The 23974-nt window shown below is 45.1% G+C and overlaps 1 protein-coding gene across 3 annotated transcripts in view; it reads left to right on the plus strand.

Annotated features, from left to right (window-relative positions):
* The window catches only part of LOC121002841 (cytochrome P450 2C29-like), a 151309-nt gene that overhangs the window by 45834 nt on the left and 81501 nt on the right, over window positions 1-23974 (plus strand). Inside the window, exons 1-3 of one of the 3 annotated variants that reach the window (XM_040434450.1) lie at window positions 3267-3291; window positions 9673-9854; window positions 19402-19564. In XM_040434450.1, coding sequence (XP_040290384.1) covers window positions 9678-9854; window positions 19402-19564 — 340 coding nt within the window. In that variant the 5' untranslated portion in view covers window positions 3267-3291; window positions 9673-9677. Of the gene's footprint in view, window positions 1-3266; window positions 3292-3395; window positions 3457-9672; window positions 9855-19401; window positions 19565-23974 lie in introns of those variants that run through there. The other 2 variants (XM_040434449.1, XM_040434448.1) reach the window with 2 other exon arrangements.

The following is a 23974-nucleotide window of genomic DNA, read 5'->3' on the forward strand; positions in this document are numbered from 1 at the left end:
ACAAGTTAGCGGAAATTGATTTTTATTTTTTTTTTCCTCACAAAGTCTCCCTTTCCGCTAACTTGGGACAAAAATTTCAATCTTTCATGGACTCAATATTCCCCTCAGCGAATACCTTGGGGTGTGTACTTTCCGAAATGGGGTCACATGTGGGGTATTTATACTGCCCTGGCATTTTAGGGGCCCTAAAGCGTGAGAAGAAGTCTGGAATCTAAATGTCTAAAAAATTTTACGCATTTGGATTCCCTGAGGGGTATGGTGAGTTCATGTGAGATTTTATTTTTCGACACAAGTTAGTGGAATATGAGACTTTGTAAGAAAAAAATAAAATAAAAAATTTCCGCTAACTTGGGCCAAAAAATGTCTGAATGGAGCCTTACAGGGGGGTGATCAATGACAGGGGGGTGATCAGGGAGTCTATATGGGGTGATCATCCCCCTGTCATTGATCACCCCCCTGTAATGCTCCATTCAGACGTCCGTATGTTTTTTACGGATCCACGGATACATGGATCGGATCCGCAAAACACATACGGACATCTGAATGGAGCCTTACAGGGGGGTGATCAATGACAGGGAGGTGATCAGGGAGTCTATATGGGGTGATCACCACAGTCATTGATCACGCCCCTGTAAGGCTCCATTCAGACATCCGTATGTGTTTTGCGGATCCGATCCATGTATCAGTGGATCCGTAAAAATCATACGGACGTCTGAATGGAGCCTTACAGGGGGGTGATCAATGACAGGGGGGTGATCAGGGTGTCTATATGGGGTGATCAGGGGTTAATAAGGGGTTAATAAGTGACAGGGGGGGTGTAGTGTAGTGTGGTTTTCGGTGCTACTTTTTACTGAGCTACCTGTGTCCTCTGGTGGTCGATCCAAACAAAAGGGACCACCAGAGGACCAGGTAGCAGGTATATTAGATGCTGTTATCAAAACAGCGTCTAATATACCTGTTAGGGGTTAAAAAAAATCGCATCTCCAGCCTGCCAGCGAACGATCGCCGCTGGCAGGCTGAAGATCCACTCGCTTACCTTCCGATCCTGTGAACGCGCACGCCTGTTCACAGGAAATCTCGGCTCACGCGAGATGTAGCCAATCGGCGTTAGTGTAGCCTGGGAGCGCCGCAGCAATGACGCCTTTCGGCGTTACGTGTGCGGCAGGAGGTTAATATGTAAATCCACAGTCTTGGTACACAGATCTGTTATATCTTCACACGTCTTAGTGACACCCAGAATTACACAAAAGAAACCTACCGTACACATCGTTCACCTTTCTGTGTCAGTGTCACATCCGTGAAAAAAAGCGTACATGTGACATCCGTGAAGGATCCGCGGTTGATCAATGTGTCCGTTTTTATCTTTTGTGTGTCATCCGTAATTCGCTGACATTGTTCAGCTGAAAACTAATTTCCAAAGAGTCGCCTATTAGTCTTCAGTGAAAAATGGATGCAAAACTGATGTGTGACTTCAATGGGCGTGCTTGGTCCGCTTCACGGATCAAATTTGTTTATTATTTTTAACCCCTCAATGGACATTTTACTAAGCGTTCTGTATGATTTTCCATGTTAGAAGGGAAAATAATAAAGGTCCCCATCCCGATCGTCTCCTAGCAACCATGCGTGAAAATCGCACTTGCTTGCGATTTTCACGCAGCCCCATTCATTTTTATGGGGCCTGCGTTGCGTGAAAAACGCACAATATAGAGGTTGCTGCGATTTTTACGCAACGCACAAGTGATGCGTGAAAATCACCGCTCATCTGCACTGCCCCATTGAAGTGAATGGGTCCGGATTCAGTGCGAGTGCAATGCGTTCACCTCACGCATTGCACCCGCGTGGAATTCTCGCCCGTGTGAAAGGGGCCTTATGGTACCACAACAAAAAATGACAACACATTAATTATAATGAACCATGAAACATTTAACACAAACCCCAGACTCTCAGAGCTCAGTGCTATGTTTAACTGAGTTATTTGTTCCTGTAGTCTTCTTCTCACATAGACTATGGCCTCACCCTGTCTCTTATCTTAAAGACAAACCTTAACAAGACTAGAGATGCGCAAATTTCTTCAAAATTTTGCTCGGCTGCTTCGCTGAATTTTAAAAAAATATTTGCTTCTTGACTAATTACTCCATCGCAAAGTACATTTTTTTTTTTTGTAAGTAGCGGGTACAATGACAGGGTTGTGATGGCGCTATTCCCTATCATTATACCCCTCAGATGACGCGTTCATACATGATTGTGTCATCTGAGAGTAAAAATTTTTAAAATTTAACAGAAATTTTTATTTTTACCACCTTAATTTGCTTTGACGGGCTGGCTGCCGCCATCTTGCTTGAAGTTCTGGTGCAAAATCTTGCGCGGCCCGAGATGACGTCACCACACACGGCCGAGATCTTCAATCCAGCCTGTCGCAAGCAAATGGAGGAGGTAAATATGTTTTTTCTTTTTTCTTTTTTTCAGGTTAAATCGATTTGCTACCACGAAACACGAGTAAATTCGGCTTTGTGGTGAATTAAATTTATCCTAAAATTATGATCGAATTCCACTTCTATGACCTTGGTCACGTCGTCCCAAAAAACTTATTTTAACTCATGATATCTTCTGATTGGCGGGGTGTCGGACCCCCGCCAATCAGAAGCCGATGATCTATCTAGAGGATAGATCATCAGTTAAAACAAAGTGCAGAACCCCTTTAAACTTCTCAGCTACAACCCATACCAGGGCCAGGAACTCCAGAATTGGTGGTTCTGTAAGTGCAGGATAACTCTCCGGTAGTAACTTGCAAATCCGAGGAAGCTCTTGACTTCTTTTACTGTCTTAGGAGCTGGCACCACAGCTATTTTATTGGGGTTCGGTTTCACGCCATCTGCACTCACAACAACTCCCAGATATTTCACTTGGAGCTTCAGTAAATGCACTTAAAGGCTTTACCTTCAACCCATGTTGGGTCAGTCTATAACACCTCAGCGAGGTGCTGCAAATGCTCTTCGTAAGGCTTGGAGTAGACAATCACATCATCCAGGTACAGCAATACGGTCTCAAAGTTCTTGTGCCCAAGACATCTCTATATGAGTCTCTGAAAGGTCTCAGGGGAATTGCACAACCCGAATGGCATGTAGTTGAACTCTAACCTATTGGGTTAGTGAAAGCAGTTTTCTCTTTATCTTCAGGTGCCAAGGGACTTGCCAATAAACACTTAGATCCTTAGATCCAGATTAGATCAAAGGTCGAGAAATAAGCAGCGGATCCCAGGGCTGCCAGAAAATCCTTAATTAGTGGCAGGGGGTATGTATCCTTGTTTGTAATGTTGTTGTTCTTGCAGTAATTCACGCAGAAACGGATGGTTTCATCCTTCTTTTTCACCAGGACCAGAGGGGCAGCCCAGGGGCTGTGACTATCTTGGAGGATGTTAGCTATCTTCCTATCCTGGACCATCTTCTTCACTTGCTGGTACATGACAGGAGGCACCGGCCTGTATCTCTCTTTGATCAGAGGATGAGTGCCGATTGGAATGGTGTGCTGGAGTAGGCGAGTTTGACCATAGTCCAGGGGGTGTTTGCTGAAGACTTGGTGGTGATCCTTGGCTATGTCCAGCACACCTTTGATCTATTTGGCAGAGGTTGCGACATCTCCAACATGTAATTAGGCCCACCAGGGCTGCTCAGGAGGGTCTTTGGCTGCATTCACCATTTGGAGCGATTGTTGTGCAGCTGCAGTAGGGGGACCTAGGATGTCCTGCTGACTGATGTGATATAGGATGTGATATAGACAGGCCACTGGGTAGTACTTCTTTAATTCCACAGCTTGATCACTTAGATTGACCAAGCGTATGGGTACTTTTCCTTGTGACACGGTGACCAAGCTCATTGCGGCCATGACAAGGGGATGAACTTGTAAGTACAATGTTCCACGGGGACCTGGTAATCCTGACCTTGGATACCAATGCAGGCCTGGCACCATATCGGGGTCTCTGCTCCAGGCTGGAGTTTGATAGGTTGAGCATCCTTGATGCGAATACCGCATATTTCACTCTGTTGGTTGCAGATTTTTTATTTATTTTTTTGAGCGGCTAGCTCCTGAATGGTCTGGTGTATAACGTGTTGAGTTACCTAGGGTACAGTCAGTAGAGTTTACTTTAAGGCTTCCATCACTTCAGTCTAACAGTTGCAGAGTACGTTCATCCCCAGGACCAGAGGACAATTGTCATCTTCTGGGACTTGTATCAGAACTACCCCTTGATGTGGGAGTTTGGTTTCTCCAATTTGTAAGGTAGGCTCCCAATAGCCTCATCTAGGTACCAGTTGGCCATTGGTAGTTATGATGTGTTTCAAGGATTCCGGGGATTGTCAGCTGGGCTCCACTCCAGCATTCTTCGAATGATAATTGACAGATGGTAGTCACTTGAGATCCTGTATCAATCAAAGCAGGAAACCTGACTCTGTTGATGCCAACTTCAACCACGGGGCGGGTGCCCAGATATCTAGGCATAAAGGCTGGATCTTTGGAACCTAGTATTCTTCCTCCCGAGGGCTGGTCCTTGGCCTTAGGGGATACCCATTTAACTGCCAACAGTCTGTTTTGTTGTGTCCACGCTTATAACAATACTGGCATACTAGCTTCCTGGTGTCTCGATACTCTGGGTTTGACAACCTACTGGTCGGCTGACATTGGCCTTCTCGCAGACCAGGTGTAGGCCAGTCTCTTAGTATGGGAGTTTCTCTCCCGGCCTTGGGCTGATGTTACAGTTACTCCACTTGTTTCCTCATCCTCTCCACATTCTTGGCTAGGAGGGAGACTTCAGGGTGGCGACAACATCTGGGACGGTGCCTTAGCCCCATGATCTGTTATCTGGCCATGGGCAGCAGGCCGAAGGATGGGTAATGCCTTCCTGTCTTCAGTGGGTTGATTGGTGATTTTTTTTTTTTCCTTTAGGGTGCAAATAGCAAGCTCCTTAAAATCCAAGAATGGAGAGTCTGGGTGCTGAGCTGACAGCATCCTCAGCTGACTTTTAAGGGATTAATCCAAGACCTCTTCAATAAACTGTTTTCTGGGGGTTTGATCCTGTCACTTAGCCTCATGGGAATCTATGTGGATAACAGCCCGCAGAGCTCTTGCAGGGACAGGGCAAAGTATCTCAAAGTCTCCTTCTCTTTCCAAAGAAGAGCATCTTGAAGGTGGTCCTAGTCTCAAAGGTGATTCGGAGTCGGTCTAAGATCTGCTCAACTGTCTTCACTCTGGCTGAGGCCAGGACTTGACCTCCCAGGGCGCAGCTCCCTGTAACTGGCCAAATAGGATTTCCACTTTCTGGTCCTGAAATACTGGATATAGCTTAAAGGTGGCCACATTATATCACAGAATTCCCTGAGTATATGGGGTTCCTCTGAATAGTGATGCAGTTGGCTGAAGCTGCTGCTGGTGGTCCAACTCAGTCCAGATGGGGACAGTCATCGCTGTCAGACATAGTTTTAGACGAGTTATCCCAACTAGATAAGTCAACAGAAAGCTATAATGCAATTTAGGTGCACATTGCTATGGGCAACGGCAGCAGAATTGGTGCGTGGCCCCTTTAAGAGTTGCTGCAACTGCTCCATTTTTAGGAATTATGGTGTGCCGGAGGGCAGATTATGGCCCCAACAGTCCTTTATTAAGGTTATTTCCCGAGCAGTACTCACTCAGACCTTTAAGATCCAGTGAAGCTGGAACTGTATTTTTCCTTCTCTAAGATGGATGTGCAGCACACCACGGGTGCAACGTCAGCCAGAGGGTCCCTTTTTAAGATGTTATCAGTTCTTAAAAGGTTTTTGTCATTTCAGCAACGAGGGATTAGATCTCCCCCCCCTCCCCCCCCCCCCCCAAGTACTGTAGTTGGCACTGGTGGTACCCAGGTGTAGGACTGCCAGAGTGGTGTAAGGGTTGCCTATAGGGTCCTTTTTAGGTGTGGCTTGGCACGGTGCTCCTATCTGGGTATCCGAACCCCGGGCGTTGTCGTCCTCAGCGGCACAACTGAAATGGTTAGGTGGTAAGGATGAGGGTGAAATAACTTCACTCCAGACTTATTAACGTTAGACGGCTTTACTTGAGTAAACATTCATCAGGGAGCAATCTTCCAACTCTATCTCGGTCATCAGCAGATTTAGCCTTAACTTCTGGCAGGCAAACACAATCTGCTCTACTACAGCTGTACTCACTCGGCTATGTTGGCTGGATTAAATAGGAACTTTTCTCTTTCTGCTGTAGGCTGCGACTTAGCTTTCTGTAGCCTGACTCTGCCTGATCTTTTATCTTTTATCTTTCTCTCCTCATTTGTCTTTAGTTCTGTCTCTTTATCTTTATCCAGGGAACCTTTCTTCCTGGCTTAGGAGGCACTCTGCTTAGGTCTCGTGCTCTGCTGGCCGACGCACAGCCTTCCCCATGCAGGGGCTGCTCTAGACTAACTTCTAACTAGCACTTCCCCCTCTAGAGAGGGCTGGAATGAATAGAAGGTTCCACTCCAGGAAAGCTAGCTCTGACAATACTGCTGCCATCTGCTGGTGAACCAGGCACATTGCACTTAAACAGTTATTTATAGGGAAATATGAATACACATAATGCAGGACATGGCAATATATGCACAAGATGTCACAGGATCAACCATAAGAGAGTGGGTGTGTGAAAAAAGTAGTAATGCCACTCTGGGGTATTACAGATGGTGCTCTTACTTCATGTATGGGTACAGTTAGTTTCTTTGTCCTCCTGGGAACTTGAAATCAGCACTTTAGTTCCTCCTGCTGTAAGGGTGGTTCCTCTGTGGAGATGGGCTGTTTGTTTCCCACCCCTCTGCTGGGTGGAACAGTCTTTTTCCTCTCAATACATGAAGCACAAATCCAAGATGGCTGATTAACCTCTATTTTGCCACTGTGCTGCAAATAATGCAGATCCACACTCTTCAGCAGCAAAAAAATGCAACAAAGTCACTTGTAGGGGATGTTACAGATGTGGGCCTTCAATAGTAAGTAGCAGAAGTGTATATCCTGTTCATCACTCCAGTTTAATGCAATGTGCCACCTCAAGGGCCGATCTGGTCCCAGTGTTCAGGAATGCTAAGTGGTGATGAGGCTTGAATAGTTTGTGTCACGGTGCTCCTACCTGGATACCATCGCTCCCCAGGGTTAGGCTCCGTAGCATTCAAAGAAGAGAGTTACAGTTGGTAGAGTCCAGACTTAATAAAGTTTTTATTTTATTTATTTTACACACTTATTCAACAGTTTTAGGGTACTTTCACACTAGCATTTTTCTTTTCCGGCATAGAGTTCCGTCCTAGGGGCTCAATACCGGAAAAGAACTGATCAGTTTTATCTTAATGCATTCTGAATGGAGAGCAATCCGTTCAGTATACATCAGGATGTCTTCAGTTCAGTCTTTTTGACTTTTCAGGACGGAGATAACGGCCAAAAAAACTGAACACTTGCCTGATAGCCGGATCCGGCATTTTTTTTCCACCTTTAAAAAAGTGAAAAAAATAAATTTTGTCGGATGACACTGGAAAAACAGATCCGGTATTGCAATGCATTTTTCGGACTGATCAGGCATTTTTCAGACTGATCAGGATCCTGATATGTCTGAAAAATGCCTGATCAGTCAGAAAAAATGACATGCGTTTGCATACAGTTTGCCTGCCCTTACTTGAATAAACTTGCATCCAGCCAACATTTAATCTTTCCCTGGCTCCAGCAGGTTTTAGGGTGCACTGGCAGGTGAACTTTAATACTTGGCTTTTTCTCTCTGCTGTGCTAATCTCTGAATTTAGTCTGGTTACTGGACTTTCTGACAGTTCTTGCCTTTTGCTGTTGATCCCCTTGCAATACTCTGTCTATGAATTGCAAGGAGTCAGGATGCTGTCCAAGCTGCTTCCCAGGGCTCCTGCTGCAGGAGGGGGGCCCTACCCACTGCACCATGTTGTCTCAACTCCTTCCAACTCTCAATTCCCCTCAGCACTTGAGCAAACCCTGCTTGCAAGATGGCCATCAACCGACTGAAACATCAGTCCTGACAAAACAGTGGAATCTTTTTTTTATTTTTTTTCTGGGTGGTCATCAAATCTATCCCTGGTGTATACAGTCCTTGAACCATCTGATCGAATACTTCCTGGTATAGTTCACATTCTCCCTGAACTGCCTGTTGACTCTGTCTGCCCAGTTATTGTCGTCTCCTCTTATGTGTACTGCTGTTCTGAAGAATGGACCTCTACCCACGTCATAATTTGGATTGCCTGTTTCAATAACTGGGGACCCGGTGGCTTCAGGTCTATTCAGATAGCATACAGATACTGCAATGTCCAACTGTACTTTTATGGCTCTGCCCTCTAGCAGAGACTGAAAATGTACTAAAGTTTTGTAGGCTTACTTCAACTCTTTGAAGTTGAATGATGGAGTCATCTCTTGTGGATTCCAAAGACCCTGGATCCCTAGACCAAGAACATGAGTGCCCCATCCTGTCCCAGAGGAAGCAATCTCTGAGTATAGAATCATGCATTCTTCCAGATCCTCTAAGGACCTGTTCCAGTGGGTAAGTAGATGCTGCTGGAGAGGTCTCAAGTGTGCTCTGGCCAACTGAACTGTGTAAGTAACCCCTACATTTAATGTCTCCTGTATAGATGAATCTGATATCTATGTTGTATAAGTGCAGTGATCGGGTTTGAGGTGGCCCAAACACTACACTGGGCCGCCCCGGACACTGTCAAGGTGTCGCCACACCACATGTTGCTTCTCTCTGGAGGGGATAGTATGGTGTGGTGCACTCCAATGGAAAATGAGTCCAGAGAGTAAGTGTTTTCAGTAAACCGGTGAGCTTCTTTATTGGAGGAACTCAAGTGCAAAACAATACAAGCAAGGCACTCGGCTGGCTTCTCCAGTCTCCTCCCTCTCAAGGCTGATACCTAATTAGCTGGAGTCCCAGGGTCTGCGGCTCAATCATTAGGCATGGTATCCCTATCTTAGAATTGTCTTTTGGTCACTCTTGCAGTCTGGCATAGTCTCTCCTACTTAACACTGGTCTCTATCTGCAGAGCTCTAGGAGCTCTGACTGCTATATTTTTTATACAGTTTCTAACTACTACAGAACCTTCCAGTGGGAGGGGGAAGCTGGAGAAGCACAGCCTAACAGAAAGAATGTTGCTGTTCACGGCTGCCACAGACTTGTAAACAGCAGCATAAATCGGTGTTAATCCTTCAAAGTGCACTCGCTTTGCATAGCAGCAATAGGGGCAAATGTCCAGACTCCAAAGTACCTTTGCTCCAGGGCACTACATAAGTAGAGAAATAACTCCTGTATAAATGATTCCAGTATCTATGGTGTATATCTCCTGTGTCAGGGACTCCTATAGAAGTAATCTCTATTTAATGATTCCTCTATTCAGTGATCCTTTTACAGTTATCGGGGACCTCCGTATGACTACTACATTGTAACTGAGTCAAGTATTCACATTTATTGGATGCCTTAGTGATAATGCAGGTCACTTCATATTAGCATAATACTGTCACCAAGATGTATGGTGGGCCAAAAGTGATTCTATAATCCTGCACTGTGTGGTCAGGATAGGGTTAAACCCCTTTAGGATGGCTATTTGGTCTACTTTTGGTAAGATAATGTGGAACTAATATCCACTTCTCTGTATGTTTCTAATCACAGGGGCCATGGAGCTGCTCACTGTCCTTGCACTTTCTCTCGTCTCCCTCCTGACCATCTTTATTCTCATATCATGGGCCAGACAGCACAGATACCGATCCCTGCCCCCGGGACCTACCCCAATCCCTGTGCTGGGGACTCCCAAATACATGGACCTAAGAAACGTCACCATGAAGTTCCAAAAGGTAAGTGTTTACAAGGAGACATGAGGCAGTGCATGCTGGGTAACGCTCATGCATATTGTACAGTATTAATTGCATGTGGGATGACTTGTTGTACGTTGAAAATGTTGTATGTTAAAACTTTTACTCCACAGAAAACTGGTAATTGGTTCCAAAGCCCCAAAAAGTCTCCACAAAATAAGACAGAATCTACCCTACAATGCGGTAACACATAACCAATTGACAAGCTGTTTATTGGTGTAGAGATTGGAGAACTTCTTTAAATTTGTTTCATGTCTGATTCAGCTATTTTTTTTATTTTTTTAAGTTTGATTCGTACCTGAATCGATTCTACATCTAATTGTCAGAATAAAGAGTGGCTTGTTCTGAACAAGCCTGGAAGAATTCTCCCTTTTTTATTTGGAGCATCAGCAGTACAATGTGGTGGTGGAAAGGGTAGGGTGATAGTGGCATGTGGTTGCAATAGAAAGACCAGCACTCCGAAATTCCAATGATGAAGAAAAAGCTTTCTTTATTCGTCACCCATATGTGACGCGCGTTTCGACACTAATCTGTGTCTTTATCAAAGTACAGGTGATAACAGCTCAAATCAATGTACAAATGGCACCATTTAAATACAATTCAAATAACCCGCCTCCTAGCCACGTAAGTGATCACATGGTCGGGGGCGGGCTGAACCGCCCCCAGCCATGTGACCACTCACTGGGCCAGAGCGTCATACTGCTACGCAACCAGTCCAAACAAAACTAGATTTAACCATGAGTGGAGTACGGTAAGACATGTATCCGATCCATGTACTTTTATCTATCAGAACAATCCCTGATCCTTTATGCATCAGATTTCAACAATTTATAAGTACCGATACATTAGAATTAAACCGTCTCCTCATCATCTAGAAGATCATATGATCACGGAAAAAGCAATCCCGGTCACATGATTTGTCATATGACATAATATTGTTACGTCACCGATCCAAAAAATATTGGATCTCACAAAAGATAGATTGCGGTGCAGTATTGAGAGATCCATACTATGTTCAAACATATTTCAGGGAGCTGAGATATCAACATTTGGTTACAGAACAGCAGCATGCATAAATACAAAGTGACAATTTACAGTTATCCGTTCCACACATTGAATCAGAGGAAACTACTCAGTGAGTATTCCTTATTAAGGCGTTTGGGGGCAAGCGTCTCAAGTCGATGGATCCAATATGCTTCACGCTGGTGGAGCATCTGGATCCGATTTCCTCCACGTCGAGGTAAGGTCACTTCTTCTAAAATTTGAAAACGCAATTGTGAGATGCGGTGATTTTTTTTCTTTAAAATGCTGGGGAATAGGTAACAGGGTGTTTTCTTTCCTGATTCTAGACTTATGCTTCGCTACCCGGTCCTTCATACGCATTGTCGTCTCTCCAACATAGCACAACCCACAGGGACATTTAAGTAAATAAATCACGAAACTGCTGTCGCATGTGAAATGACCCCGAATGGGGATTTGTTGTCCTGTCTGTGGGTGTGAGATGTTGGAGCCTTTAATCACATTAGAACAGTGAACACAGTTAAGGCAAGGAAATGTTCCCTTCCTAACTGTGGAGAAAGTGAGCTGTCGCTGAAGCATCCTGTCACTTCCTACGTCCGCCCGGACAATCATGTCTCTGATATTTTTATTACGCTTATAGCACATCATGGGGCGGTCCCTAAATTCCTGAATTGTGGGGTATGATTTTTGTAAAATATTCCAGTGTTTGTAGATGACAGCCTTAACTCGGTCCATCCAAGGATGGTATTTTACAACTAGTGGTATTCTCTGTCCTTTGTCTTTCTTTTCTAATGACTCTGTAGGATTTCCTATCTTCTCTCGCTGTTCCTGTAATAGACAGGGCGGATAGCCTCTGTCTATAAATTTCTGAGTCATTTCCCGTAACCTAAGATCACGTGTGTCCTTATCCATAACAATATTCGCCACTCTTCTATATTGTGAGTATGGCAAGGATTTTTTTACAGTTGATGGGTGATTACTGTGGAATGACAAGAGACTATTTCTGTCAGTTTTCTTGACATATAAGTCAGTGGTAATCCTGTTGTCAGTTCCCCTAATCACCCATGTGTCGAGGAAGGAGACACGTTGTGAGTCTTGGTGCAGGGTAAATTTCAGCTCTGGTCTTACATTGTTGATGTAATCCACAAAGGTCATCAGGGTCTCAATGCTGCACCGCCATATGCAAAAAAAACATCATCTATGAAACGTTTCCAAAATATGCAATGATTCCGATATAGCTCACTTGGGTAAATATAATCTCTCTCAAAGTGTGCCATATAGCAGTTTGCATATGGCGGTGCAGCATTGGACCCCATCGCGGTCCCACACCGCTGCTGGAAAAAAGTGTCCTGAAATAGAAAGTAGTTGCGACGTAAGACAATGGACAGTAAAGAAAGAAAAAACTTTTTTTCTTGTGCCGTGTACAAGCTGTCATCTAATAACACCTGGACAGATTCCAGACCTTTTTCATGGGTTATGCTCGTATATAAACTGCAGACGTCTAGAGTGACCAGGATGCAATCATGCGACAGCTCAATTTCTCGCACTGTCTCCAGAAAGTGTTGTGTGTCCCTAAGGTAGGAGGGGGCCTTTTTGGTAAGAGGAGTCAACACCTTGTCGAGAAATATTGCAGGGGGAGATAGGACTGAATCCGTGGCTGCAACAATGGGGCGACCCGGAGGCTGGTCCAGGGATTTATGCACTTTCGGAAGTGTATAAAATACGGGTGTCACAGGGTGTTGGTTGATTAAAAATTCCGCTAATTTTTTATCAATAACATGTTGTACTAGATTTTTATCAACCAAAGTCTGTAACTCCCGCTTTATTGTCCAGACCGGATCCCCCTGCAATATTTCATAGACATTTCGATCAGACAATTGTCCCAGAATCTCCCTAACATAGTAATCTTTGTCTAGTATAACAAGGGCTCCGCCTTTGTCCGCAGGCTTAAAGACCAGTGAGTCATCATCAATCAGATGATTGACTACCTGTCTTTCCTCTACGGACAAATTATGGTGGATATAATAATCACCTTTCTTAAAATTCGCAAGTAGTGCGGCAATATCACGTTGTACAAGTTGTATGTAAGTTTCACTGGGGTGATATATCTTTGGGGGCATATAGTGGCTCTTAAGCCTTAAACCAAACTGCTGCAAATTTAATAGTGATTGTACATTTTCAATAGGGACCGGATCATGCATGGGTACATTTGAAAAATGGCTTTTAAGCCGTATACTCCGGAAAAAACGATTTAAATCCATGTCCAGTCCAAATGTGTCCAGACTAGTGGTCGGACTGAAAGATAGTCCCTTTTCAAGGAGTCCAATTTGGAGTGGAGAGAGATTCTTAGAAGATAAGTTTAACACTAGGGTGTGCTGAGTACCTGTGACCGGGTTAGACGTGGAGCTTCGGCGTCCCCGATGATGGTGTCGGCCTGAGCGCCTGGTGTTGGCCTTCTTGGGCGTCTGCGTGCTCCTAAAAAATTGCGCTGTTGTGGAGTCGCTTCCAGAGTCGGATGATGCTGTGCCCGCTCTGCGACCGGATCGACGCGGTGGTTGAGATGTAGCAGTGCCGGCTTTGTCCTGCCATCTGTACACTTGGTTTCTTTGGTAGTCTTCCATATCCCGAATATATTTTGTTCGCTTTGTAATCTGTATGGAGCTTTGTAATTCGACACATTGCTTATCGATTTTTTTTCTTTCAGGATATCAAGATCTTCCTTTTTTAGACAGTCTCTTAATTGGGACTCAATAGTGCTGATGCCTTCTTGGCACTCGGCAATTGCTCTAGTCAGATGTTCAATTGTCAGAACTATAATGTCCAGTGAACACTTGTTTAAAATATTGGCGAAGCGGGCACAATATTCAACGCTCTCTCGGAAGAAAGTGGGTCTGAGGTTCACTCTTAATCCACGTGGAATGCGTTTAGAGCGGTGATACTCCGCTAAAGTAGTTGCATGCAATTGTAGCGATACCAAATGCTTGGAAGTTCTCTCCAAATCATGGCTTCTCAGTTCACCTGGAGGTATTCTCAGGAACTCTGCCGATGAATCAATGCGTGCCACTATTGCACGGGCTTCCTCGTCATCGTAACTGTAGGTACTCATCTGCACGTTTGAGCTCGACTGCACGTGCACGCTCCAAAAAATCAGGAAAATCAATAAGAAAATGAATGGGCGGCACTGCGCATCAGTCGCGGTTCAGGTGCACGGTCAAAAGGTAGATACCTCGATAGTTGCAATAGAAAGACCAGCACTCCGAAATTCCAGAGCGTCATACTGCTGTGGGTGTGCTATGTTGGAGCCTTTAATCACATTAGAACAGTGAACACAGTTAAGGCAAGGAATCATGTGACCGGGATTGCTTTTTCCGTGATCATATGATCTTCTAGATGATGAGGAGACGGTTTAATTCTAATGTATCGGTACTTATAAATTGTTGAACTCTGATGCATAAAGGATCAGGGATTGTTCTGATAGATAATAGTACATGGATCGGATACATGTCTTACCGTACTCCACTCATGGTTAAATCTAGTTTTGTTTGGACTGGTTGCGTAGCAGTATGACGCTCTGGCCCCGTGACTGGTCACATGGCTGGGGGCGGTTCAGCCCGCCCCCGACCATGTGATCACTTACGCGGCTAGGAGGCGGGTTATTTGAATTGTATTTAAATGGTGCCATTTGTACATTGATTTGAGCTGTTATCACCTGTACTTTGATAAAGACACAGATTGGTGTCGAAACGCGCGTCACATATGGGTGACGAATAAAGAAAGCTTTTTCTTCATCATTGGAATTTCGGAGTGCTGGTCTTTCTATTGCAAGTATCGAGGTATCTACCTTTTGACCGTGCACCTGAACCGCGACTGATGCGCAGTGCCGCCCATTCATTTTCTTAGTTGCATGTGGTTGTCATTGTAGCGGCAGCAGTAGCAGAATGGCACGGAACATACAAGGCAGTAAATGTGTGGGCTGTGTAGGGGTAGTCATAGTAGTGACAGCTTTGAAGAAGTAATGGTAGTGGCAGTAGGGATAATGGAAATGGCAATAAGGGGATTAGCAGCAGGGAGTGTAACTAGAACTGACTGGGTACCACAGCAACTTTTTTGAGCAGGCCTCCAAACCCCAGCAATCCTCTGCTCTCTTGCAACCCTCACTCCTCTGGCTAGTCAAGATCGTTATCTCTGACCAGGCCCGGCAGCTGTCCATTTCCTACATGTATATACTGTATGTTATGTCACTGTATATAATGTCATTGTATAATACTTTTGAGAGGGCCCTGACGATAGAATCTTTCAGTCCTCCTCCCGTGAAGGCCGCTTCCAAGTTTAGGCCCCACAGCAGCAGCTCCCCATGCATCCACAATAGCTACACCCCTGAGCACCAGCCAGATAATACAGACCATGATGGTAGGCAGGCACACAATGGCAGTGATGACATGATGGTGGCAGCAGCCATTTGGTATAGAACATGATGGTAGGCATACTGACCGTGGCATGATGGGGCACCATTAGGAAGTCATGGATCCTCGTTCATTTTAACAAAAGTGATGTTTTGGACACTGGAGGAGATGACACTGGAGGCTGGACAAGACAGTATACAGAGAACAGCAAACAGTATATGGCAACACACTTATACTGTAAATGGAAACATTGGAACTAGGGATTTATCTAAATTGCATTGTTACTATATCTACTATGCAAGAAAAATGGAAGCTATTTATGGAAATTTTTGATCAAACGTATTGGGCCCATCTACCAACAACAAGGTGACTTTTGCAGATCAGTACCTAATACGTGGTAAACACTCTACCTACCCATTGGGCTGAGGATGATAAGCAGGTGAACAATCCTTCTTGACTATGGGAGTCTACAGAGAGATCTCCAGAAACTTGGCATGAATTGAACTCCGCAATCAGAGACAAGGTGTTGGGACAAACCATTCAAATGGAACTAGGTTATTGAGATGAACAGCAGTAGGAAGGCCAGTCAGAGGATCAAAATTAACCATTTTGGAGAAAAGGTCCACAACCACCCAGAGCACAGTATGACTAAAAGATAGGGGCAGATCACTTATAAAGTCCATAGCGATGTGTTGCCAAGGAGAATCTGGCACAAGAAAGGGGAGATCTTTACCATAATAAGATGACTTGTTTTCTGCACGTGTGAAATGCGACAACATAATCATATGTCTTGGGATAGTGTAGGCCAGCTATAATGTTGAGTAATTAAAAGGTTTTTCCAAGACTTTATAACTGATGATCTATCCTCTGGATAGGTCATCAGTACCCGATCGGTGGGGGTCCGACACCTGGGACCACCGCCGATCAGCTGTTTGATATGGCACCAGCCCTCCTATGAGCGCCTACGCCATCTCCCTGCTTACCAACCACAGCATAGTACATTGTAAAGCGGCCTTACTTAGTATCACAGCTCAGCCCCATTCACTTCAATAGGACTGAGCTGTGCCTAGGCCACGTGACTGATCAATGTGTCTTCACTTGGCCTATGGAAAGCAAAGAAAAGGCTGCGGTGCTACAGAGAGTGCTGTTGCCTTCTCGAACACCTGATTGCAATAAGCTTGAGAGGTCCAATAGAATAGTTCCCCTCAGCAGAAGAGAATATCTTTTAGGAGAAACCACATGCCTTAGTATTGCCAATAGAGCTCTCCAGGGTTAGCACTACTCCAGCTCTTACTTGTTATGTAAGTGGGTGTGGACCCACTGCGCCACTGACTGGTAATACTCTGGAGGGACATGACTAAGCAACTTCCTGGTCTTCACTAGATCCTCTGATGGTGAGGATAGGCTTGAGCCGTTGGGGTAGTTGCCAGTTGCCACTCCAGAGCAGTCCCCGAGTCAGTGGCAGCTGACCAGGGGGTCAGAGATACCGCTGCAAGCACCGAGTGGAAGTACATAGTCAGGGCAGACAGATCAAGCAAGATCTGTAAACGAAGTCTGAGGCAGACAGCAAATGAGCAAGGTCCGTAAACTAAGTCAGAGGCAGAAGGCAAACGGGCCACTTGCTGAAGTGACACAACCCCTTTAAGGCAAGATGGAATCACTGGTATTGCCAGTTTCTGAGAAAAGTCCTCTTTGCCTATGGTTAACTCTCCTACCAACTCTAGGAGCTAGAGTTTCCTGGCTTGAGAGGGTGATTCTTTGCATAATGAGCTACCATTACATTAAAGGCACAACTTGTTGCATCTGCACTGATGGTCCTCCTCAGACACCTTGGCTTGTTCTAGTAGAACTCTCTGAGCTGTTGTCAGAAACACAAATCTATGTGAGTAGCCATATTGATTAACTTATGCTCTCTGGATGACAGCTCTCTGCCTGCAAGCTTGTCTTTGATTCAACCTGTCAAACCCTCTGTCACGGCTGTGTCTCGGTCTCTGTGTTGTTTGCCGTGCATGCTGTTTGCCTGGGGCAAAGTGTAGTTTATGCAGCATTTAAGGTTTGTTTCCCTTCCCTGTCTGGTGCTTGTGGGGTTAACTACCTGACTGGGTGGGGTCTGTAGGTGCTTATTTTGCCTGTGGCTGGTAGCATGGAGTTTAGTTGTCCTCCAGCCTCTGTTGGTGCTGGAGATATGCTCCTGTGTTTGGTATTCCATCTGCCCAGTTATTGAGGGCCACCTAGTGAGACATTAATGTCATCCCGTTGTTACCATGTCTTCCTACCTTAACCATTTCTATGTATGGTGTGGTTTATGTTCAGGGTTTGTGTTGTATGTCTAGTTGTTGTTCCATGTCTGGTCTGTTTTGGTGTGTATGGTCCTGCATGGATGCTAGACACTTCCCTGTCTGTCTGTGCCTTTGGTGAGAGGGCTCCAGGGTTCCCCAGAGGGGGGACAACAAGTCAGTGAGCAAATCTGCCTGGGGCAGCCATGCACCCTGTCAGCATGGGGGTCCAAGCAGTTACTGGTGTGTTGGTTTGTCTTCCTGTTGCTGCGGCAGGTAAGTGCTAGTTGTTCTGGGTTCTTACCTGCCAATCCAGTTGCTTTTCACGGTCTTCCCCTTTCCTTGCATCTAGGCTGGTGGGAGACTCATGTTCATCCGTATCTTGGAGGAACAGTTCGCCTCTAGTTCCTGCCATTTTTTCAGGTATCAGGGCGACTCGGGGTCCGAGGTTTCGGTGTATGAGCCGTCGTACCATCAAGGTCCGCTCATATGCATATGAGTCAGGGTTAGGATGAGGGTGGCATTAGGAGGTGTCATGCTACCTGTGTCCAGGCCTAATTTCTATTCCAGTTTACCTTTTGGTGTTTGGTGAGTTCCCCCCCCCCCCCACTCCCCACCGTGCCATCCTCCCAGGAAGCTGGTACCAAAGCTTGACTATTCCAGGACAACTCAGAGCACAGGGTGTGGAACTGAATTGCATACTGTCCCACAGTCAAGATTTCAATGTGGGTTGTAGCAAGGCTGTTTGAAGACCCTACACAAGGTAGCTGGGAACTCATTCAGGCTAGTACTCGGGTAATATCCATGTTGCAAAAGTGGTGTGGCTCAAGCCAATGCTTCACCAGATAAAATGGACACAGTAAAGGCCACTTTGGCATAATCTGTCGAACAGGTGGGCAGGGAGTTCAAAGTGTATGGTGTACTGTTTCAGACAGCCACGGCAAGTCTTAGTTTCCCTCATACCATGGCAGAAGTGGCATATGCAATCTGTTACCTCTGGAATGTGAGGCAGAATATGGCTAGGGTTCATGGAGTCCAGATGTGCAGAAATGGTGTTCTCCTATTGTAGCATGGTGACTTTGGACAGATCTTGTGACCCCAACTTTAGGGGCTTCAGCAGGGTCCATGTCCAGATTTAATTGTAGTGCAGTAGATGTAGAAGTGTGCCACTGACTTGGTTTGTCCTGGTTATACTTCTGAAAGCATTATCAATGTGGACCCCTGTTTGTGTTTTATTCCCCCCCCCCCTTTTAACCCCCATATATGGATCTGGGCTTTGCTGCAGGCGCCACCAAGCTGCTACCTATAGGACTCATCTTGTTCAGATGCCAGACAAGGCGGGTCAAGAAACACTGATGGCATCAAGGAGAAAGGCAAGAGTGGTCAGTGGGCAAGCTCAGGTCAGGACAGGCAGACTTTGTGCAATAATCGGGAAATACATAGGATAGGACAGGTGTCACAGGTCCAATCCTGTAAACAGGAATGGTAGGACAATATTAAACAAGTGTGCATCTTTTCAGGACAAAGGAACATATAGCTCAGGTACCTTCCCAAAGGGGAAGGGGCACTATTTGCCTACGGAACTGCTGCCATTGGCCGGGGACAGATTAGCCCTTTATAAGCCAGCTCCTAAAGGAGTTAGTACCAAGAAGCAGGCGAGAAGAAGTCATGAGCGACCTGCAGCGAGGAGGGTGAGTACTCCCTCAGCCATGCCAGCTAGTATAGGTACTGATGAGGAGGTCGACCTCTTTCCTATTTTATCTTGTTGATGGATGGGTGAAGTAGCTCATTCTCAGTGGCATTTCCCTCACTATGTGTTTTCTCCATCAGCTCAGCCAGGAATACGGCACAGTTTTCACCATCTGGAAAATGTCAGAACCTGTGATCGTTCTGTATGGTTATGAGACGGTGAAAGAAGCCCTTGTAGATCACCGAGATCAATTCAGTGGACGACCAACTATCCCAGCCATGCACGCCTTCAGCAAGGGATACGGTGAGATTAACACAATATGTTTGTTCATTGAAGTTACTCAGTTTGGAAAAAGACACAAGTAAATCGTGCTTTGTACTGGTGGCCGCACACGGTGCAGACTACACAGTTTTTCTGCTCAGATTTTATTAATACAGTAACGGCAAAGTGAATCTCATGTACACTTAGCTTTTTTTCCCTAGGGTAAGAAATTTAAGTATTGTGCCAATTGTAAAATCTGTAGCGCGTCAATTGTGCGATTCCGTGTCATATGTAGAGTCGTTTTCCCCATAGACTTCTAGGGGTTGTTAACCCCTTAAGGACCGCTCTCATTTTCACCTTCAGGACCAGGCCATTTTTTGCAAATCTGACCAGTGTCACTTTATGTGGTGATAACTTTAAAACGCTTTGACTTATCCAGGACATTCTGATATCGTTTTTTCGTCACATATTGTACTTCATGACACTGGTAAAATGGAGTAAAAAAAATTCATTTTTATAAATAAAAAAAATACCAAATTTGCCCAAAATTTTGAAAAATTTTCAAGTTTCAATTTCTCTACTTCTATAATACATAATACCTATAAAAATAGTTATTACTTTACATTTCCGATATGTCTTCATGTTAGGATCATTTTGGGAATGACATTTTATTTTTGGGGGACGTTACAAGGCTTAGAAGTTTAAAAGTAAATCTTGACATTTCTCAGAAATTTAAAAAAATCCACTTTTTAAGGACCAGTTCAGGTCTGAAGTCACTTTGTGAAGCTTACATGATAGAAACCACCCAAAACTGACCACATTTTAGAAACTACACCCCTCAAGGTATTCAAAACTGATTTTACAAACGTTGTTAACCCTTTAGGTGTTGCACAAGATTTAATGGAAAATAGATACAATTTCAAAATTTAACTTTTTGGGCAGATTTTCCATTTTAATATTTTTTTTCCAGTGAAAAAGCAAGGGTTAACAGCCAAACCAAACTCTATTTATGGCCCTGATTCTGTAGTTTACAGAAACACCCCATATGTGGTCGTAAACTGCTGTAAGGGCACACGGCAGGGCGCAGAAGGAAAGGAATGCCATATGGTTTTTGGAAGGCAGATTTTGCTGGACTGTTTTTTTTGACGCCATGTCCCATTTGAAGCTCCCCTGATGCACCCCTAGAGTAGAAACTTTTAAGTTCACTTCTGGTCTCTTCCTTTAAAACCTCCCCAGTCCCCGGGGAGTAACAGCCTGTGGGAGTAAACCGTGACACAGTACTTCATCAGGGCCACTACCACTCTCCTTCTCTGCACTGGGTCCTCGGGGCTCGCTGCACTAGCTACTTTGCTTGACTCTGTGGTATTGTAGCAGTGTGGTGGCATCAGCTTTAGTATGTGGACCCTGACATGGCACCTCACCCATGAATGACATAGTAATAGAGGCAAAAAAATACAAGTATACTCAGGCATTAGGGTACAAAGCTAATGTATATGTTAGTAGATGTTGATAATGTATACTTTTTTTTAATTTTTTTTTACAGTTTCAGTCATTTTTTTTGTTTTTTTTCACACCGTGCGATCAAGCTGCTGATGTGACTGCACAGTGTAGATAACACTCTAATCCTCAGACAGCAATGTCAATAAACAGATTACATTCCAGCTGCCCGGAACAGACCGGACAACTCCTTGGTGCAAACGCAGAAAAGAGTTTCCAGCATCCAGGGTTGTCTATGTTGCCGTTATCTTTATTTGTCTTTGGTTAAAATACAGGTATACAGACATCAACTCCCTCCACCGCCCGGTTAACATTCTTCAAACTTAGCAGTTCTTACTCATAACCGGGTGCCGTTTCCTTGGAAGGACTGCACCAGTTCCTTCGGGGCACACTCTGTTGTTCAGGGATCCCCTGCCAGATGGTGGTTGAGTTGCCCTTGGTGGTAGGGTTTTTAGGTGCCATGGGGGCAGGGTCCCTGGTGTTCGTGACGCCAGCACTGTTAGGTGCAGATGAAGTGTAGAATGAAGAAGAGGCATTACGTTGAAATAACTTACTACTAAATCAATTGCCTTGAGGTGGATTGTGCAGTTCATTTACATGACAGAGGTCGTTATAATGCATATAATGGACATCCAATTAGCGTCGGCTGTAATCCTGGTAACAGGCTCTTGGGGAGGGATTGTCTTTGATCACACTTAGGCTATTGACTATCTGCCAGGTGTGGAGTATAGACATCAATAAACTGCTTCACATGGCCATTACACACGTGTCTTGCCTTCTTGGGTTACTCACAAGTGTCCACACTGTCCATAGAGGAATGCGGCTCCACATATAGCTTGTACTTTGCTGTAGAGTGTGAACAGGCACCGTAGGCTAACTCCTGTCTCACATAGGTTGCTAGTTGGTCCATAGGCCGAGGAAAACTCTCTCCTCTCCACAAGGCTCACTTTATACTCTCTCATAGCATACTGGGATCACGTATATTCTGGTATTCAGGCCTACCCTTGGTCTGCACACGACTCAGAGGGGTAGTTCAATGTCAGATCAATTGCAGGTCCAGCAGGCAAGCCCTGGCCTTGGTCTCCTACTTCCTTTTATCTGTCCTGGTTCCAGGGGTGTTGCTAGGTTAAAACATTCGGGGCCTGGGCCCCTGATGTATTGTCCCAGCACCCGAATGTACTTCCTGCCAGGCAGATCCAACTGTATTGCTATCCTCTGGAGGGCAATACAATTGAATCTAATGCCCTGCAAGAGCTAAAGGACCTGTGATGACATCACAGGTCATGTGATCAGTGCTAAATGCAGTAGCTGAAAAGGACCTGCGATGATGTCACTGTCATGTGACCAGTGCAGGAGAGGATGAGTCAGCAGTGAAGTCCTGGGAAGATGCTGTGGTGAGGTCTGCTACATGAGGAGAGGTAAGTGAAGGGGTAGATTACTCAGTGTGAGAGGCAGAGCAATGTTGGGAGTTGTAGTTATTTAACTGGGACTGTATGTTAGGGCTGAAGGGAGAGAAGCTATTTACATGGGACAGTGGGGAGGAGTGATGGTATTTACATGGGATTGAAAGTTGAGGGAGGGTCATTTACATGGGAATGCATGTTGGAGGTGGCTGGGGCAGGTTGATGTTATTTATATGGGACTATATGTTGAAGGCGGCTGTGGGAGGGAGTGATATTATTTAGATGGGACTGAATGTTGAGGGGTAATGTGATTTACATGGGACTGCATGAAGGGGTTGTTGGGGAGTGGGTGATTTTGTTTACATGGGACTAAATGTTGAAAGTGACTGGGGGAGGAAGTGATGTTATTTACATGTGACTGAATATTGAGGGGGTTATGTTCTTTACATGAGACTGTATATTGAAGGTGGCTGGGGAGGGGGTAATGTTATTTAAGTGGGACTGTATATTGAGGGGGGCAGGAGAGATGGTGTGATGTTATTTACATGGGACTGTATTGAAGGGGGCTGGAGAGAGGGTGTGATGGTATTTACATGGCACTCTATGGCGGAAAAGGTAAATAATGTTATTTACATGGGACTGTATGGTGGAGGGGCTGAGGAATTATAGTTTTTGAGGACACTAAACGGAGGAATATAACTACAGGGGGCATTATAAATACTGGGAGGGCTTCATGGCGAGCATTATAACAGTAGGGGGCATTATAAATACTGGGGGCCCTGTGGGGGCATTGTAAATCCAGGAGACATTAGGCGTTCTTATTACTGAGGGCTCTATAGGAGGGTTTATAGATCCGCATTATGGGGGGCCTTATTACTACTGAGGGGTCTGTGGATAGCTTTATTACCACTTGGGGAACAATAGGGGGCTTATTTCAACTAGCGGCTCTGTAACGGACCGTTTCAGCAGACAAGGGGTTAAAATCCGTTTAGGCGATATGCCCCCTTTCTGAGAGACAGGCACAGCTACTGCAGGACACCAACCTCCCGAACTGGATACAAAATAGCACTCCAAACTGGAACCTCACGAATAGCTGCTAGCAGACGAACAGGAATCAGCTTACACTTCTGGCAATCTGTCCTCTAGCAGCATACAGTGAATCCCCCCAATAACGAGACAAGGCTCCGTGTTGAGGGTCAAGCAGTGGTCTGACTGTACTACACGTACAGCCTCTTTTATTCATAAACCACAAACATAGTACTGCCCACAGGGGTTTGAAATACAACCAATCAGTAATTAACAACACATACAATGTAACTACAGCAACCAATCGTTCACGCCCCCAGAGGACCAGAATGAAGACTGTGACATAGGACAACATATCCCCACAATGCATCATGGGTTCCTCCTCTCTGTCCAGACAACCTGAAGAGCAATCCAATTATCTCTGAGGACAAAGGGAGATCGCCAATACACATGTGAGGACAACAGAACAGACATCACTATTTACACACACAATGGGACAATGGCACAATAGAAACACACCCAGCAT

The sequence above is a fragment of the Bufo bufo genome, chromosome 5, assembly GCF_905171765.1.
Source record: "Bufo bufo chromosome 5, aBufBuf1.1, whole genome shotgun sequence".
NCBI classification, from domain to species: Eukaryota; Metazoa; Chordata; class Amphibia; order Anura; family Bufonidae; genus Bufo; species Bufo bufo.